Source organism: Platichthys flesus, chromosome 18, assembly GCF_949316205.1.
Source record: "Platichthys flesus chromosome 18, fPlaFle2.1, whole genome shotgun sequence".
NCBI classification, from domain to species: Eukaryota; Metazoa; Chordata; class Actinopteri; order Pleuronectiformes; family Pleuronectidae; genus Platichthys; species Platichthys flesus.
Window position 1 is genome coordinate 5,208,216 of NC_084962.1, and position 17,132 is coordinate 5,225,347.

The 17,132-nt window shown below is 41.1% G+C and overlaps 2 protein-coding genes across 3 annotated transcripts; one reads left to right on the top strand and one right to left on the bottom strand.

Moving 5' to 3' along the window:
* The first annotated feature begins 3,445 nt into the window (after window positions 1-3,445).
* il17a/f3 (interleukin 17a/f3) lies at window positions 3,446-5,303 on the top strand. Its single transcript, XM_062411682.1, has 4 exons — window positions 3,446-3,511; window positions 3,652-3,857; window positions 3,951-4,094; window positions 4,667-5,303. The coding sequence occupies exons 1-4, from the start codon at window positions 3,503-3,505 to the stop codon at window positions 4,797-4,799; spliced, it is 492 nt and encodes a 163-aa protein (XP_062267666.1). The 5' UTR covers window positions 3,446-3,502; the 3' UTR covers window positions 4,800-5,303.
* A 449-nt stretch (window positions 5,304-5,752) lies between these two features.
* On the bottom strand, window positions 5,753-16,595 carry stmn4 (stathmin-like 4). 2 transcript variants are annotated; one of them, XM_062412057.1, is made up of 6 exons: window positions 16,461-16,595; window positions 11,123-11,189; window positions 10,746-10,841; window positions 10,409-10,614; window positions 8,157-8,348; window positions 5,753-7,859 (listed from the first exon to the last, which is right to left on the bottom strand). In XM_062412057.1, exons 2-6 carry the CDS (start codon window positions 11,133-11,135, stop codon window positions 7,800-7,802), a joined length of 567 nt encoding a protein of 188 aa, XP_062268041.1. In that variant the 5' UTR covers window positions 11,136-11,189; window positions 16,461-16,595; the 3' UTR covers window positions 5,753-7,799. The 2 variants fall into 2 exon arrangements, with proteins under 2 accessions (XP_062268041.1, XP_062268042.1); XM_062412058.1 differs by lacking the exon at window positions 16,461-16,595 and adding an exon at window positions 14,069-14,132.
* Between the last annotated feature and the right edge of the window lie 537 nt (window positions 16,596-17,132).

Consider the following 17,132-nt stretch of genomic DNA (forward strand, 5'->3'; position numbering starts at 1 on the left):
ATCTTGTCCTGTGTTCTAAAATAGGAAAACCTTTAGTTTAAAAAGGCATAGAGGTAAACAGGCACGTGCAGAGACATTTTGGGGGGCAGGTGCTCAAACCCCCAAAAAAGGGCACCCATCACCAAAATGATTTATGAAATTAAAAATAATAATAAATGAATAAAAAACACAGTAGGATATTTTCAACTTATATATTTTTTTTTGTTATCAAACTAACTGGAATTATCAATTTGAATAAATAAATGAATAACTGGCAAAAACAGACAAAACAAGGCAATATTGAATAACCAAATAATATGTTAGGATTAGGGTTAGGTTTACTGATGTGATGGTCTCCTCTAGACCAGGTACGGTTACTGATTCTCCCTCATTTGTTTTACAAGTTGATGGCCTGATCCAAGATAAAAGAGAGCTGCTGTATCATTGATTGCAAGACATCACAACTCAGGTTATGTCCCTGACATCCTCTGGTGGTTGCTATATGCTAACATCTAATGATAGTTGCTAACTTAAATTTTGGAGAAGACCTTCAAACGTATAAGGGATATTCAACATCTGGATTTTGCTATCAGACAGGACCAGGCTAGTTGTTTCTAGCCTCTTACTGTATATATTGAACAGATAAACACTCTTGTACTTGTGTTTCCCAAAATGTCAAACAATATAAAAACTCAAATTGAAAATGTGTGTGCAAGTTCCTGACAGGACATTTCATCTGTTCTGCATTTGTAATCTCTCTCGGCCTATTTGCGTCCTCTGCTCCGGTTTTGTCTGTCGTGTTTATTTGTTGCATTATGCAGAGTTTCAAACTCGTGACTGATTATGGATTAGTTCGATGTAAAAGCCTCTAAGCCGTGCTCGTAATGAGAGACCATATAAATGAATGGTCTGGGACATCACTCATGTCAAACTGAACCTTTGGGAAATAAAGCTGCTGACTGTTATGTCACACACTGTAGAGATGGCTGGCTTGTAGTTTGAGCACTTCACTGAGAATACGTGAAGGAGAAGAAGTGCTATTTGGAGAAATAGAAATGACAGAAGGAGAGAACTTATGCAATCATATGCTCAATTATCCCAAAGTGTATACAAGTGAATTCTCATATTGTCTTAATGATGATTGCTTTAATACCGCTAGCATGTACAACCTGCAAGATTTATGGATATCTGCTGCTGGAATAAAAGAAAATAAATTGTTATCACAGGTAGTTGTTCCTCCTAAGTCAACTGGACTTGTTTTACCTTTTATGTGACCCACTGCTGTGACATCTTTGAAGTGCTCTTTAAAAAAAATTATTTAATTATTTTCATTGCCAAATTTTAAAACTGTGACTGTAAATTACAGTTATGTAAATCTATTGTAAATGGAATAATAAAATGATGAAAAGTAATATATTTTTTGCGACTTAATCATTTAGTAATTATAATTTAACTTTAAATAAATGCTCCTCATAGGCTGCACCCTGACCCCAGCAAGATTTTATGATATATATAAAAAAAAAAAAATCATTGTGATCAGTTCTTTTAGTCATTTTGTTATCCGTTCGTTTTATACATCTATTGGCCTGATTTTGGTTGAGGTATAAATTGTAGAATAATTCTTTTTGGAGGATTACCAGCTTCACAGTGCCTCTCAAACCATTTCCTTTCACAACACTGAAGATTACACGGATGTGCTCCAGTTAGTCAGCTCTTTGCTCATATGATGCAGGAGGAGAAGATTGTATCATGGTGTGTCTTTGCAGAATAGTTATGCTGATTAATTACCAGAACCCCAGTCAGCATTTCCTTGACCTACATTGTTTAGAGTGGGCCGTCAGTGTGAGGGTGATTAATATAACAAAACAAAAAAATTGGAGTCATTGTTCGAAAATATGTCTATGAAGATTTTTTAATTTGTTAAGCAATAACAATGCATGAATGACATTTTATTTTATTTTCTGCTTTCAGGATAAACATTTTTTTTAACGAGATACAAACCAAAATTTGAAAGGATATTGCAAATAAATAATTGATTGACAAAATCTACACTGCTTTGTTTTGGACACTGGGAGAAAAAACATAAAAATGACATTTTATATAATTATATGGAAAAGTTTATCAATGCATATATTTGTGCACGGAAAGAGAGTGCGCTGCTTTCACAGCCACATTAAAGGTGTCAGGCTGAAGGAATGTTTTCACACCGTTTGACAGGATGCAGGTGGCTCGTCACTCACAGGGGTTTTATATCACTTTCTTCCCGTACTGGGTCTCGAGAATGGAAGATCAGTATGAGTTCATGAGAACCCTTTGATCATTAAAGGATGCACCAGCTCTTGTTATGAAGGGGCCTTCTCGTTACATTTTTCTTTGGAAGTTTGTAATTGCTCTTTTAAATATGAGGCCAGCTTTTTAGCTTAGCATAGCAAAAATAATGAGACCAAGGGGAAAAACATACCCTGGCTTGGCCCAGAAGAAACAAAATGCCCAAAATATTCTTAATGTTTCGCAAATTTTGTTTATCCAGCATATTTATATGCAGTAACTTGAGCGTTACATGTAAGCTGTGGAAATGTACGTTGGGATGTCCTATAATTGCACAGAACCTGAGGTGGATGGAGAACATCACCTCCATCATCAAGAAGGCCCAGCAGAGGATGTTCTTCCTGCCGCAACTGAGGAAATTCAACATGCTGCGGAGCGTGATGGTTGAGTTTTACACAGCCATCATTGAGTCCATCCAGCTCTCCTAGACCGGTTCCACTCCAGGACCAGTAGGAGAGCATGCAAGATCATTGCTGATCCTTCCCATCCCGGTCACCACCTTTTCCACAGACTTCCATCCGGAAAGAGGTTCCGGGCCATCAGGACTAAAACCTCGCGCCATTTAAAAATTTTTTTCCCCATGGCAGTGGGGCTCACATACAAGCACCCTGCATCACACTGATTCTGCCCCCCCCCCCCCCCCTTGCACATAATTCACATTATTTATAATTGATATATTACTGGCACTATCACCAATCTCTGCCCCTTAACACCGCCCATAACTCTGTTACTGAATATATTTTGATCTATATTGTTGTTTTACATTTTGTGCACCAACGAACGACACCAAAGCAACTTCCTGTATGTGCAAACATACTTGGCAAATAAAAGAATTCTGATTCTGATTCTGATTCTGATTCTGATTTAATATCAGAATCCCCAAAAAGTTGGAAATACGAATATATTCCTACTAATTAAGAATTATCTTATCTTATTTTACGCAAAGAGAATGAAAAGTGAGGAAGCTGTTAGATGGACAAAGATAGAAAGATACTAAACTGAATCGTGTTCAAAGGTCAACATGGGTGTCTTTAAAGTCGGTGACAGTCATAAGCGGAAATGCTCTGCGCATCTTGGCAGCACGCACCAACACATCTGCCTGCATATAAACACACCCAGAGAGTGTAGACACAACAGAAGAGCAGAGGAGCGGCTCACACTGAGAACTGGGCTGGAAAAGCCAGACGACGGGACCATGCGGCTGGTGAGTGGCACCAATTTCTTCATTCATCTCTCATCCATGATCACTTGAAGGCTTCCTAGACTTGTCTTTGTCTGCTGCATTTCATGCTTTCTCTAACTTATAAGCAGAAAAAAAGCTCTTACCCACCGTCTTGTATTCAGTTGCTGAGAGCTCTCTTGATGCTGAGCCTGGCCACACTGCTGCTCGCCTCCAGAAAAGGCCGGCGCGTCTCTGTTAAGTTTGGAAGAGACACTGGGCTGAAGGGCAAGCAGGCGAGGCTGATCCTGGATCCGTCGGTGCTGCCCCAGATTGTTAACAACTTCGACTCGTCCATCGCCAACATGTCTCTGTCACCGTGGACGTACAGGTGAGGCATTGCAATAATAATATAGTAATATAATAATATTATTATGTATTCTTATACATTTTTTCTACTCTTCCTATTTTTCCACGTCTCCAGGGACTCCTATGTAGAGTCTCGGGTGCCCAGGAGGATTTCCCATGCTCAGTGCCTGACCTCGGGCTGCCTGACCCTGCAGGGAGGAAGTGAGGATGCCGACCTGGAGGCTAAACCCATCCACTACCAGTTCCTGGTCCTCCACAGGTGAGCCACTGCACTCTAAAGCATCTGCTGATGAGGTTTTTATGTTTTTTTTTTCTGGTGCTACATCATCCTTATGTGCTTACTTAAAAAAACATAAAGTTCATGGAGTTTGCTGCTGTAAACACATTGAATCGACTGACATAACAAGAACTGAGAAATTTAGATAAATTTGGCATTTGACGTTGAATGAGACTAGGTATGTAAAGTGTGGAAATGTAATTTGTAATTTTTCAATGTGGCTTGAAGTAGTGATAATATGGAAACCAAACATTATCTGATATTGATCATCCAGTGTCAGACTGTAAGGTTAGACTCTGCACCGCCTCAAGTCTTTCATGTGCACTTTCCCATAAACCGACAAAAACATTGCATAATTTGAAATATTTGTTTCTGCTGTGGCATCCCTCTCTGATTAACCTCCCATATTTGAATGAAAAGTGAATGCAGTGTTGCATTTATTGTATTTAACTGAATATTAATACATAGAACTGAAATAGACGTAAATAGACTTTGCGGTCAAATTCAACAAAACATAATTTACTGTTGTCCTTTCTTTTTCCAACCCATTCCAGAGTCCCATGGCCGCAAAAGAGAAAACGCAAAAAAGGAAAGAAAGCTAACAACAGGTATCTATTCAGACTGGGGACGGAAGTGGTCTCAGTGGGTTGTACGTGTGTGAGGCCCAGTGTCGTGTCACAGCGCTAACACTCAGGAGCAGTTCTTCCAGAATGCTGTTGATGTTTTCACAAGTGTGTAACTTAAATCTAGTGATGCCTTCGAGTTATCACTGCTTCAAATTACTACACAATGTGAAATGTCTTTTTTAACTAATGAATATTAGTGCATTCATGTTCCTGACCCTCTTACTGTTAGCTGTTAGCTGTTAGCTGCAGCAGTATGAACAAGCCATGTCCCTGTGTCAAAACGCCTCTGGATAAATGAATACCACTGTGCCACTTGATAATATCACAGATCTGCTTGGAGCTGTGTTTCTTTCTGCCCCCTAGTGGTGGAAATCCACCTCATGCAGCTGGATTTCTGTATAGGCAGTATTAATCATGAAAGCGGTATAGCAAATGTATATTTAAGCTATTTTAATATAATTTTTTGTGGGGTTGTGTGTGTTTTAATCTTATTTTGTCTTTTGTCAATGATTTGCCCCAGTTTTTGCTCACATTTTATTATAACCCAATTCTTATGTAAATGTAAAGTTGTTTATTAAAGTTTTATATGCCAACTTGTGGAGTCTATCAAAGTTTCAGTCAATTGATTTGACATGTGTGTGCTTGTCTTTCTATAGTTATGAGGAGCAATTTTGGTTCAGGGGTTACCTCTTGGTTTTAGGGATTTAGTTGTGAAGATATAGGGTAAGGGGATAGGGAGTACATTATGTCATTGAGTGTCCTAACAAAAATAGAAAGATAAGTGTGTGTGTATGTATTTTCTATAGTTTTTGATTCCTCAAATATAATTTCTCATCTTCTGGTTCGGGGTATAGTGTTGTTTGACTGAATGGCAGTCAATGCAAAGCCCTAAAAAGCATAGCTGCTCAAACCTGTGTGTGTGTGTGTGTGTGTGTGTGTTTGTGTGAGAGTGTGTGTGTGTGTGTGAGTGTGTGTGTGTGTACAAGTGCGAGGAAGGACGAGCACAAGAGCAAATCCTGAGTTCAGTCAAGCTGTTTTTACTGACCATGCCAAATAGATACAAACAATCCAGCCTCGAAGATATACAGCGACACAAAGTTACAGCAAGTACAAACCCAATGTCACGACTCCCAGTGCAAACACTTGGGACATTTCAATCAAGTCAGTATGACTCAACAAGTCGAGCAAATTTCATCTTTCTGTTTTACTCTTTTAGGTTTTCAAATCCCCATGAAAATCATAAACTAACATTCAGAGCACAGTGACACATGCCAAAGCAAACAGACATTACTGTTTAGCCGGAAAACCCCAAAATTTGTACTTTAAAAGCAAATTTTTCCAAATCCGTCCCTACTGTCACTTTGCCTCCCTGTGATGCTGCTGCTGTTGTCTTCTTCTTGTATGCATGTGTGCTTTTGAGTTGTGCTTAATGAAATAAGAGTGCAATCAGTGCTCTAAATCTAAGAGACTCAAATGCATGGTCCTGATCTACAATCACACTAAAGCGTCCTCATTCTTTTCACTTTTCAAGCTTTTTTTTCAAGCTTTTTTTTTTTTTTTTCTTTCACTCCCCTGGAGCACTGCAGAGAGAAACAGAAGCCAGATTCTTCATTTCATATTCATGAGCCATTTTGTGAGATTCCACGCAGACGTCCCCAGAGAGGCAGAACAAGCTCCAAAAAAATGGTGCAGCAAAGAATTAGCACGAGAGCGGAGGAAACAAGGGAAATCCGTTTTTATTTTTAAATCAGGATCAGCAGAAGCTTGTGTTTTATGTCCTGTTTCTCTGCACTGCAGGTAAGTACTCTAAAAATCAAAGAGTGAAGGAGCCTCGTGATTTTGACTTGGGCTGGTTTTGAGCACAGGGCTCCTAAACTACATCTGTAATCACCCACTAAAGTCCACTTTACAGTGAGTTTTCCATTTTAGAATGTTTACTGAACTATTTTACGCCCTTTATAATGCACTCACTGTATCCCTCAGTGCATCAATAAAAGTATTGTGGAATCGATCAATAAACGAGCAATGTATACCGTCATGTATTTTGCTCACAGGAAGAAAATTGGTGAAGAGACCAGAGGAGAAAAGGCAGAACAACTCAGCCCTCTATTTCTGGTGATACCACTCCTCCAAAAAACAGCTGAATCATCATGAGGATAAAGACAGACAGGGTTGTATTTGAATACAGATTTTAAAATCGTCTGTATGTTTATTTCTACATTTAACCATGGTCATTAGACACACTTTTTACCTTATATTACCAATGCTAAGATTTAAACAAACTTTATTATTTGCATCGGCCAACGTTGTTGTTGTTGTTGTTGTTGTATGACATAATCCTGCGACAATGCGTAATCACCGTCGCAGAGGAAAAGACCTGACTAGTTTTTTTTTCATCGCCCCTTAGAGAGTTCCTGGATAGAAAGAGGGGTTCGTGAATGAGTGGGTGATTTCAGACACAGCTATCATTGTTTTACCCTTAAGGTAACAATTAAGATTACAACTCGTTTTTTTCTCATTACAGTCTTATTGTAAAAGGATTTGCCTCATTTGCAGTGTTGCAGCCAAACTGGTCACGTCAAGTGATTATCTTTGATATAAAACAACTGAAACACAGCTCAGTAAACAATGCAGGGAATCCTAATAACCTACTTTCTGACTAAGGGAACTCCAGAAATGACAGATCTGTATTAGATCATCATTTTTTTTTTTTACCTCCTCCTGCTTTCATGCAGCTTTCATTCCAAACCAAGCACCCTCAACAGTCCCTTTTTGAATATGTGAAATGTTTGTTTCGATGCCCCCCCCCCATTAGAAAAGAAGCGCCAGATTTCTTTGTGAATTTCAACATCAAGTGCTAACTTTGTACAGCTTGTTTAGAATCGTTACAGCATACATCAAATATGAAAACTTGCCTCTTCCCTTTGTTCGAGTTCTTTTGGAGTTCTTGGTTTTTTTCCTGCACTGTTTTTTAATTTCCTTTTTTTAAATCAACTCAAAAAGCTCCAAGTTTCCACCCTCTCTCTCTTTCTCTCTCTCTCGACTCCCTCGCTCCACTCATCTACCGGCAGGCTTCCTCCTTCATCTCCTTGTTCTTCCTCACTTCTTCCGCGTGCTTGTCCTGCCAGACAAACACAGAGACACCGCAGCATTAGAGTCGTTATTCGTGAATAAGTTAGCATTAATGAGGGAGGTGTCAGCGGAACAAGGGAACAGCTCAGATTAGGAATGATGCAGAGTGGGGAGAACTAGAAACTCTTTTCCACCTCATGTAAAATTCATGATTACAGATCAAGCTTGTGAATAATGTCAAAATAGACCTTTACAATAGGTTGTGTGTTTCTTAAGATGTGAGAGGCTGAGTTTGAGAACATTCATCACACTGGATTTAAGGTATATAATCTTATGGAGTACGTACCTTCTCCTGCAGCCTCTCCAGCATGGCGGCCAGCAGCGCCTCCCTGTTCTCCTTGTTGGCCTCCATCTTCTGCTGCAGCTTCTCCTTTGCGTTCTTGATGAAGTTGTTGTTCTCCTCAAAGGCCTTCTGGATCACCTCGCGCTCGTGCTCCCTCTTCTCCGCCAGGTGCTTCAGCAGCTCGGCCTCCTGGCACTGGAGGGAGACACAAATCATTCATGATAAACTCAATCTTATTTTCAAAAAAAACTAAAAAACACAAATGATTAAATGTCTTTGAGAAAGTTTAATTGCATTGTTATTACAATAGGCAGAAGGAGAAAGACACCTGAGACTTGAGCTTAGAAGATGAAGTCTTTTCTATCTTTAGCCTGCTAATATCCAGCATTAGAAAGGCAGTAAGTATAGCACATACCTCCAAGAAGGCCTTACGGTCCCCTTATGTAACCCTACTTAAATTCACTAAATCCAGATTTCTATTTGGATCCGTACCAAATTCCAAAGAATCAGTCCCATAAACATGTCTGATTTGTTTCATCAGGATTCATCAATTATTCTATGAGAAATCAAGTAAAAGAACATAGGTCACAATATTCAAGAAAGTACATTTGTTTCCAGGATTCAGCCCCTGATCTGGATATGCAACAACATTTAATGGCTTCTACTTTGGGTCATGGCCCTCCCACGAAATTCAATGGAAATCTTTTTTTGGTACAATCCCACTAACACACAAACAAAACGACTTTGGCGGAGGTTTAAACACAGCCACTCAAAGTTCGCACCATAATAACAGAAGGGTATTTCGGATTGAAGGTTATACATGTGATATCCATTGCCAGGGGATGGCGCTCTAGCACCAGAATCCCACACCACATTAAATGCTTTGTCATCCACACCTTCAGCCTCCCTCTGTGTTCACAGCAAGGTCTTGTCTATACAGTTTATTGGTGCTGCAAACCCAGTGATGGCGGTCCCTAAGCTAACAACCAGAGGGTGAACTGAAGAGAGCCAACAAAGAACGGTCCAGTCAGCTGTTGTGCAGACTGGCAAGGTGGATGTGATTGTTTAACAACTTCCTCCAAGGACACTCATGGAGCCCTGAGCACAGCACACATTCAGCAGGCCAGCAGCTCGTTAGCCTGGCTTCAACTGTTAGCATGCTGACAAACTGTGTGATGATGAAGTGTAGCCACAGTGTTTCTGGTTTAACAGCACCCCAGGAGGGTAAGGTGACAGTAGGGCAAATTAGCGTGCTGCGGCTATTTCATTACTCCCAAGCAAAAACAATGAAGATGAGGCTGGACCACATGCTCGGAGCTTGGATCAAATCCACAAGCACGGGGAGTGTGACTTCATTCTGTGATTCTCTGCTCAGAACACCATTCGTCCACTATATCTTTACATGGGGAATACTTGCTGGCCTAAATATTATTATTTTAAATCTTATATAGCCTTTAGGGTTCTTGTTGTACTGTCTTTGAGAGGGATTGAGTCTGGGCCCTGAAGACGTGTTTCTCAATTACGAAGAGGATACAGACACTTTTGTGGCTGAGGGGTAGAGCGGTCGTCCTCCAACCTGAAGGTCGGCAGCGCAATCCTCAATTGCCCCTCATAGAACAACAAAGTGCTGCAAATAGATTCACTGTATCAAGAGTCAAGAGCTTTGAGTGGTCATCATCAGACTAGAAAAGCACATATAAATACAAAACCATTCACCTTTATTGTTTGAAAATACAATTTAAATGGGACGACCTATGGTTGGATGATGTGGCCCATATAGGTGCATATACCTTGAGCAGTAGGTCCATGCTTTGGCACACACCCTAAACTCTAGCTCAGCTACATTCTATCTCTCCTCACCTTTCCCCTGTCCCGTCCTTCCCCTCCTCTCTGCACCATACTCTTGGCCTGATGAATATGAGCCATTGTGTTTGTGTCCTTGCATGATTGCCCTTGCACTTTCATGTTCCTCCTTTCGTCTTTCCTCACTCCTCATGCTCATGTTTCCTCCCATCCTTTCCCATCCTCTCCAGCACTACCTCCCGCTTTCCTGTCATCCATTTCCACCCTTTTCTCCCTGAGCTGATAAATCACGTTGCACACAAAGAGTGTTGTCAGACGTCTGACAATCCCTGAATGGGACTACAAATACCCACAGGGTCACGGTTTCGGGTCAGAGCGAGTCCAGCTGGGTTACTCGTGAGCGTCAGGATGCACAAACAAGATTTAGAAAAGCCACTTCTCCCTCTCCTCACCTTTCGCCTCTCCTCTGCAGCCTCGAGTTTCTTCTGGATCTCCTCCAGGGACGGGTCACGACGCTGCGGCATGGAGGTGTTCAGATCTGGCACACCGTCAAAGGACGGGGGCTTGAGAATGACCTCGAAGGCCTGGCCCGATGCTCGCTTATTCAATTCAATCACCTCCACATCTTTGATGGCGCACCAGCCCAGGTCCACTGCATCTGTGGTGTCGGAGTGTGGCCATGTTCAGATTAATACAAGGATTGCATGTACACATCATCAGTCAGTAGTATCTGATGCATTCATTGTGGGGTTTGTGGTTTGTTTACACATTTCTGAATATATATTTTACCTTCTGCCTTATATGTGGGTTTATCCAAGGTCTGTGGATTCAGGCAGGCGCAGAACAGAGACACCAGGGGGAGCTCTTTGACCTTCTCCTTGTAGGCTGAGGATGCACACGCACACACACGCACACACACATTAACACATTTGCTTATCATCATGATGAAATGATGAACAAGCATTTCGGCACTGATGATGTAATCCTCTCTTCAATGTCAGACGGTGACAGGTCTCTCTTATAACAACAGCCTTATAAATAATAACAATATACATGGTCCATATAATACATTTGCACTATTGTTGCTATCTCTACCATTAGCAGTATATACAGTAGAGGGAGAGGGAGGTGTGAGGTGCACGAGTTTCCGCTGCGGCTGCATTTACCTGCCAGAGTCATCTTCTCACTGTGTGTGTATGTAATTCCCCAGAGATGCTGACTATCCTTCTCACTCTGTCAGAGACACACAGACACACACACAGGGGTCAATGATAAGCTTCAAAGAAGAGGCTGACAGAACACTGCAGAGCACTTGTGTACCATGACATTAAGGTTTAATTCCACCAATGAGAAAGTAGTGCTGCATCAAATAATGAACATTGGCTTAAAGTAAAGGGCAATTTTACCTGGGAGAGCTGGGAAACCAAACCAATCAAATCTAATTAGAAACTTAAAAAAAAGAAAAATTGTCATCTTCTGCTACGATGTGAATATTGTTGATTCAGCAAGATAAACAGTTTCACTTATTCTCATCAGTTGCCTTATTATTTTCCGTCAATGCATTTTCCACACTTTACTTTTAAAGATACACAGATTATTTCATGCTTTATGTGCAAATTAGAAATATGCTGTTGAATGGAGATGCACGGAAAAGTAAATTTTTCAATAAACGAGCTGTTAAGCTGCTAACCCAAGTTTCCACATCATAGTTCTGTAGTGGACAATGATACAGTATAATGTACAATTTAATAAAAAGTTTTTCTCAGGTAACATTTCAAAAATACAGCTCTCTCATTTGTGGTGTTCCCTTTGTCCGAAAGTAGGACATTATATCTGCCTGCATTAACTGAGTTGTGTTTCATTTGAAGAGTTATTTGGAGTGTGACTAGAAGAGGGCGTTGAAACTTCATTCGTTTTTTAGGGGGGGGGGGGGGGGGGGGCTTTGGGTTTGTTCTAATTTATTGTCTTTCTCTGTTCTTTTTTGTAATATGAAAAAACTCCTGTTGCTGTGTACTCTTGAAGCGCTACTTATGATACCCCTTGTACACTACTCGCGTCACGATATATAAAGATGGACGACATGACGGCTCCCCAAAGTAGCCCCTTGGAGGATGGTTTCAGTGTGGGTCATATACCCTGATACCATCGAGGGTGTATGTTATCATATCCTTTGGACACGAGTAAAAAAAAGGCAAACGGGGGTAACACGCAAGGTACACGTCAAATCTTTTTCTCAAGATTGTGTCTGTCAGTGTAGGTATATATGGCGTGACCCCCGACTCCAATTGATGTCAACGGCACAAGATGGCAGCATTGGAGGGATATCTTGGCTTCATTTCTGGATAGTCAGCCATCTTTATATTCATTCTATGGTCAAAACCAACAAAGGACTAAAAAAGAGTCGGTCTTCCACAGGACATGAAAACCTTCCAGTTCTCAAATATCCAAGTGAAGTAGCAATAAGTAGTACAGGTTTGACATTGGAGCGGGGACTTAAATGTGGTTTTTGGCGCAGTCGTCTGTGTTGCAGTGAATCACAGCCGTGACTGAAGTGGGAGGAGCGGCTGTAAATCTCTGAGAAATAACAAAGCATCGACAGCAGCCTGCTCCACCACCTGCTGGAAATGTTCCTCAGATCTGTAAACTGTGCCGCAATATGTTGTGATCAGAGCAAAGATATTTGTGTGATACAGTAGCTGTGGCCTGCTAATCACAATAAATCATATTAGAATTCAACTACAGTCCCAGTAACATTTGGATTCATTTGCAAAAAACGGAGTGAGGTTCAGAAGCAGCAACAGACTTTTCACCACCTGCTATCACTCCGTCTCTGTCTGTCTCTCCCCTGTCTGTCAGATGGCCTCATCAACACTGAATTGATGGACATCTGAAGGATGCAAAGAATTTTCCACTCTCTAGCTACGTAGTCTTTTGAAACCTCCATACTGAGGAGATAAGCTGTCGAGGTTTGATGCAGATAAACTGAACTTCGGTGATTTCCACAATTTATCTTCACACATTTGAAGTCTTTATTGCGGCAGCAGAACATAGGTAGAGTTAATCGTCTGGGCTCTGACTTCCCCAGATATGATTACGTAGATTTAATGTAAAGTCATAAGCAAATATCTTGAGCCCCCCTGACAGAGCCTACTGGTGGATGCTCACACGACGGCTGACAAACAAATGGAGAGATTGTCCTGATTGTGGGCCCCGAACTCTGTTAACTATTAGAAAGACTGTTTTTGTTTTTCATTAGAATTGCCTTTTTAGTTTATTGACATCTACCTTGTGTTTGGATTTGTGTTGTGTCTGGTGGTTTCCCCCTGAGTTCTCCATTTCCTCTTTTATTTTGAAATATGGCCCCTTGTGCGTTTCTAGCTTTAAATCCTGTCTTTGTGCTGTTTTCCCGCCCTTGTGAAGGTCTGCACCTATTCCTATTGGGTTTCACTTGTGTTCAATCATCCCCGCCTCCTTTAGATAGTCTCTGTGGTTCGCTTCGTCTTGGTCGGTTGACACTTGCCAATCCTCGTGTTTCTGTTTTGCTTTCATCAAAGAATCTACTTTTAGTTTCTTCACTGATGTATTGCCAACAATGACTTCTGCCTCTCTAAGAATGTTTCTTTTCATTTAATCCTAATGAATTATCCATTCACCTACCAAGCTGCAGGGCCTGCATTTGGGTGTTCTGTTTAAATGCTATCAGAGAGATGGGAAATCTTTGCCGCTTAAGTAGACTGTCACTTTGGGAGGGTGTGTTTTAAAGAGGACTGTAAGGAGAGTGGGACACATCACATGATAAGAGATATGGATCCGAGATATGGATATCGACTGATACAATTATAAGACAAAAAACCAACATGTTGTCATATTTTAAGAGGTCTTTAAAAGTTGAACACCTGCTCTCAGCTAACTGAATCAATTTGTCATGTGAGAAGCAGATCCCTGTGCACGTGTTGACCTTTTCACAGCCCAGTGCACACACTAATTAAGGTTTGCTTTAATTCTGGGATCCAGTAACATGAGCACTTTCATTATGTGGATTTAACCACCAGAAATAGACTCACACCATTGAGGAAGACTTCTCACCACCACAGTGTGGGAGAGTGTGTTACCTGTTGTGGGCCCAATTTATTCAGGCATCTGTGATGGGATGAGGGCCCAAATGTCCCAAATGCACCATGTCACCTCCCCATTCATCTGCCAAGCAGAGATGCCACACAGGAGTTATCCACACAGCACCTGGGGCTGTGACTGTCGTAAATTAACTATATCAACCCATGTATCCATCCATCCCTCTATCCCTCCAGAGACACATATGTGCAAACATGTACAGAGTGCAAAGCACATGAACAGACACTAAAATAGCCACACACACACACACACACACACACACACACTCACACACACACACACACACAGAGAGAGAGTTGCTTCGCAACTGCAGAAACTACCCAGGTTGCAGATCAATGCGTTCCATCCTGCAGGAGCTGCAGCTCTATTCTGACTTTGTCACAAACGATAAGAGAGAGAGAGCAGCTTTGTAAAGCTCCCGTTCCTCAGTGGGAACATTTGGGTCATGTTGATGGAAGTCTTACAGAAAGTGATGTCATCTATGGGTTTCCTGCTGTTTTCTGCTATGTATGCAAAGTTGGTCACTCTAGGGTCTGCTCAAGGTAATAGTTAACCTCTAAAACTCTAAAACATTTGCCAAAACATTATAAAATATGTGGGTTTTTTTTAAGTTGAAAAGTTGATCAAAATCATACAACGCATAGCAAACGATTTACACATCTCATTGTAAAACACCTTGGCTAATAAGCCATTTTGGATGAGAAATACATGAGATTGATGATCTGCATGCTGAACATGTAGCTACATCCAGTATTAGCTTAGCATCAAGCATCAGACTCTGTCTTTGGCCTTGATTTGCCTAAAAGGAATAAAATACACAGAATTTCTAATTAATCTTGTTTGTTTCAGTTGAACAAAAAACCAAAGTGTACAAAGTGTCATTTAGTATGGGCTGAATCCTGGTTTATCGTTAAGCCAGTTGCCAGGCGACTATATGAGGCTTGTTACTGGTTGAGGCCAAGGAAAAGGGCGTGTCTAATGTCACTCCGTTTTCATATCACTGCATATTTACCGTCTGGCATTTGTTTTGAGCTTTAAAAACACATTTGACCACTGCCTAGTGTCTCAATTACTGTCTGTGCATGAACACCTCTGTGCTGAAAATCCCACAATGAATTTTCTACACCTTTTTAACGCAAATAATATTACTGCTGTACGTCTTTACACCTCTTCTTATTTTATCGCTTATCATAGACAAAGTGTTTATATCTCCGCTGTAGAGAAAATAATAGTGTGTGTTGTACAGGGGGTTTCAGACACAAATTGTCAATTTCTTATTTTATTTATCCTATTTATTCATTCTCTATGTAACACGTTCTAGTTTTCTTGCTCTATGTTAAGTATTGTTGTGGTTATACCCAAGTGTTAAAACTATTTTTCTCTCTGTTTTCTTTTTTTAGCGCACAAATCTACTGATCTGCGTGGTCAGTTAACGTTTCAAAGAACCAGGAATCAAACTTAAATATGGTTCCATGCCCTCAGTAGTTTGGTTCTAATCAGTGCCAGCAGCCATATTTCTTGAGATATAAAATGTCCTAAAAGTGGATGTCTGGTTTTCGTTTCTCACTTACAAAACAGAGAACTGATAATGTCAGCGTCCTCAATAAAACTTGAGTTTCCAAGAAGTAGAAGAAGTTTTTCTTAATGGGAGCAGTATTTATTAGACTGTGCTTATATTTTTATTTTTGCATTAAAAACACAGATCCAAAAACACTCTACTCTGATTTCTCAAAGGCAAAGTGGATGTAACATTTTTTGACAAAAGTTTGCAGACAGCCTATAATTTGCCGGTATTTTTTAACTATACACAAACAATAATAACTCTGCCATGTTACACAGCTAAAGATGGAACTATTTGTAGAGTATAAACAAGACACTGATTAAAAACAACAAAATAAATGGGTCAAACTTTTATAAACTATTTATCACTTTTTCTCCCCCCATGTCTCCCTGGTACCCACCTCACCCTCTTTCAAACTCACACACCCATTTGCCACATCCGAATTTGTCCTCCCCCACTCTCTCTCTCCCAAAGTGAAGTTGTGCAGACACAAAGCTGCCTCTGCACATATGGGGGGGGGGGGTGGGGGGGGGTGGGGGGGGGATCAATAATAAATGACAGAGACTACACATCATGCCATTTGTGGGTACATCGAGTTCTCTCCCTCTCTCCTTTATCCTCCTGCTCCTCTCGGCAGGAACCACTGCATCATCACCATTATCCTCACCCTCGCCCCATTACACCCCACACTGACACACGCTCGCACACACACATATGCAGGCATCATGCAGTGATGCAATGAGACTTTACCTGGACGAGCTGTAGTGACAGAGGGTGAAAGCAGCTGTGTGTTTTGTGATGTGCACACTTACCCCCCTTCTGTCCCTGTCTCCTCTGCTGCTGCTGCTGCTGCTGCTGCTGCTGCTGATGCTGGACCAGTGGCTACGGTTACCCCCGTTTGGCTGCACAGATACAGGCGCCGGGCAACAGCATCAGCAACAGCATCAATGCTGCCTCCATGACATCACCTTGGAGACGTCTCATTGGTCCGAGACACTGCCAGCATTGGAGGCTCCCGGCCAATGAGAGGGCAGAGCGAGGATGGGGGAGGGTCGTCAGCTCTTTGTGTTGGGCTGCAGGGTGGGTGGTGGAATCACCGTTTCCGTACATGGCGCAGGAGTGCGTAATTATGTGTGTGTATGTACAGTATGCATTGGAAAGAGTATTGTGTGTGTGTTTGTGTATGCACATCTCAGCAGGGGGCCCAGCTAGATGGAACGCAGGACACTAAATTATTTAGATCCAAACTGTATATACAAGAAGTAGGAAGCTTTTCCACTGTGAAGCACATGCACTTTATCATCCTTATCATTTGTTACTGTTACAACTGCTGAGCAAATTCAACTTACAACTATTATAAAAATAAAAATTTGTTCACATACATTTGAAACAGATTTAACAATTTTTCAGATTAATAAGTGGCTCAGGAGGTAGAGCGGTTTGTCCACGTGCGACAAGATGGGTCAAGTTTGATAGAAAAGTGC

What these genes read in the sequence shown, in the direction of transcription:
- stmn4 (XM_062412057.1), bottom strand. An exon ending in CTGCAGAGGAGAGGCGAAAG is followed by an intron (nt 8,349 to 10,408) that starts GTGAGGAGAGGG and finishes GTCTCCCTCCAG; the next exon opens with TGCCAGGAGGCCGAGCTGCT. An exon ending in TGGAGAGGCTGCAGGAGAAG is followed by an intron (nt 7,860 to 8,156) that starts GTACGTACTCCA and finishes TTTGTCTGGCAG; the next exon opens with GACAAGCACGCGGAAGAAGT.
- il17a/f3 (XM_062411682.1), top strand. An exon ending in CTGTCACCGTGGACGTACAG is followed by an intron (nt 3,858 to 3,950) that starts GTGAGGCATTGC and finishes CCACGTCTCCAG; the next exon opens with GGACTCCTATGTAGAGTCTC. An exon ending in CAGTTCCTGGTCCTCCACAG is followed by an intron (nt 4,095 to 4,666) that starts GTGAGCCACTGC and finishes AACCCATTCCAG; the next exon opens with AGTCCCATGGCCGCAAAAGA.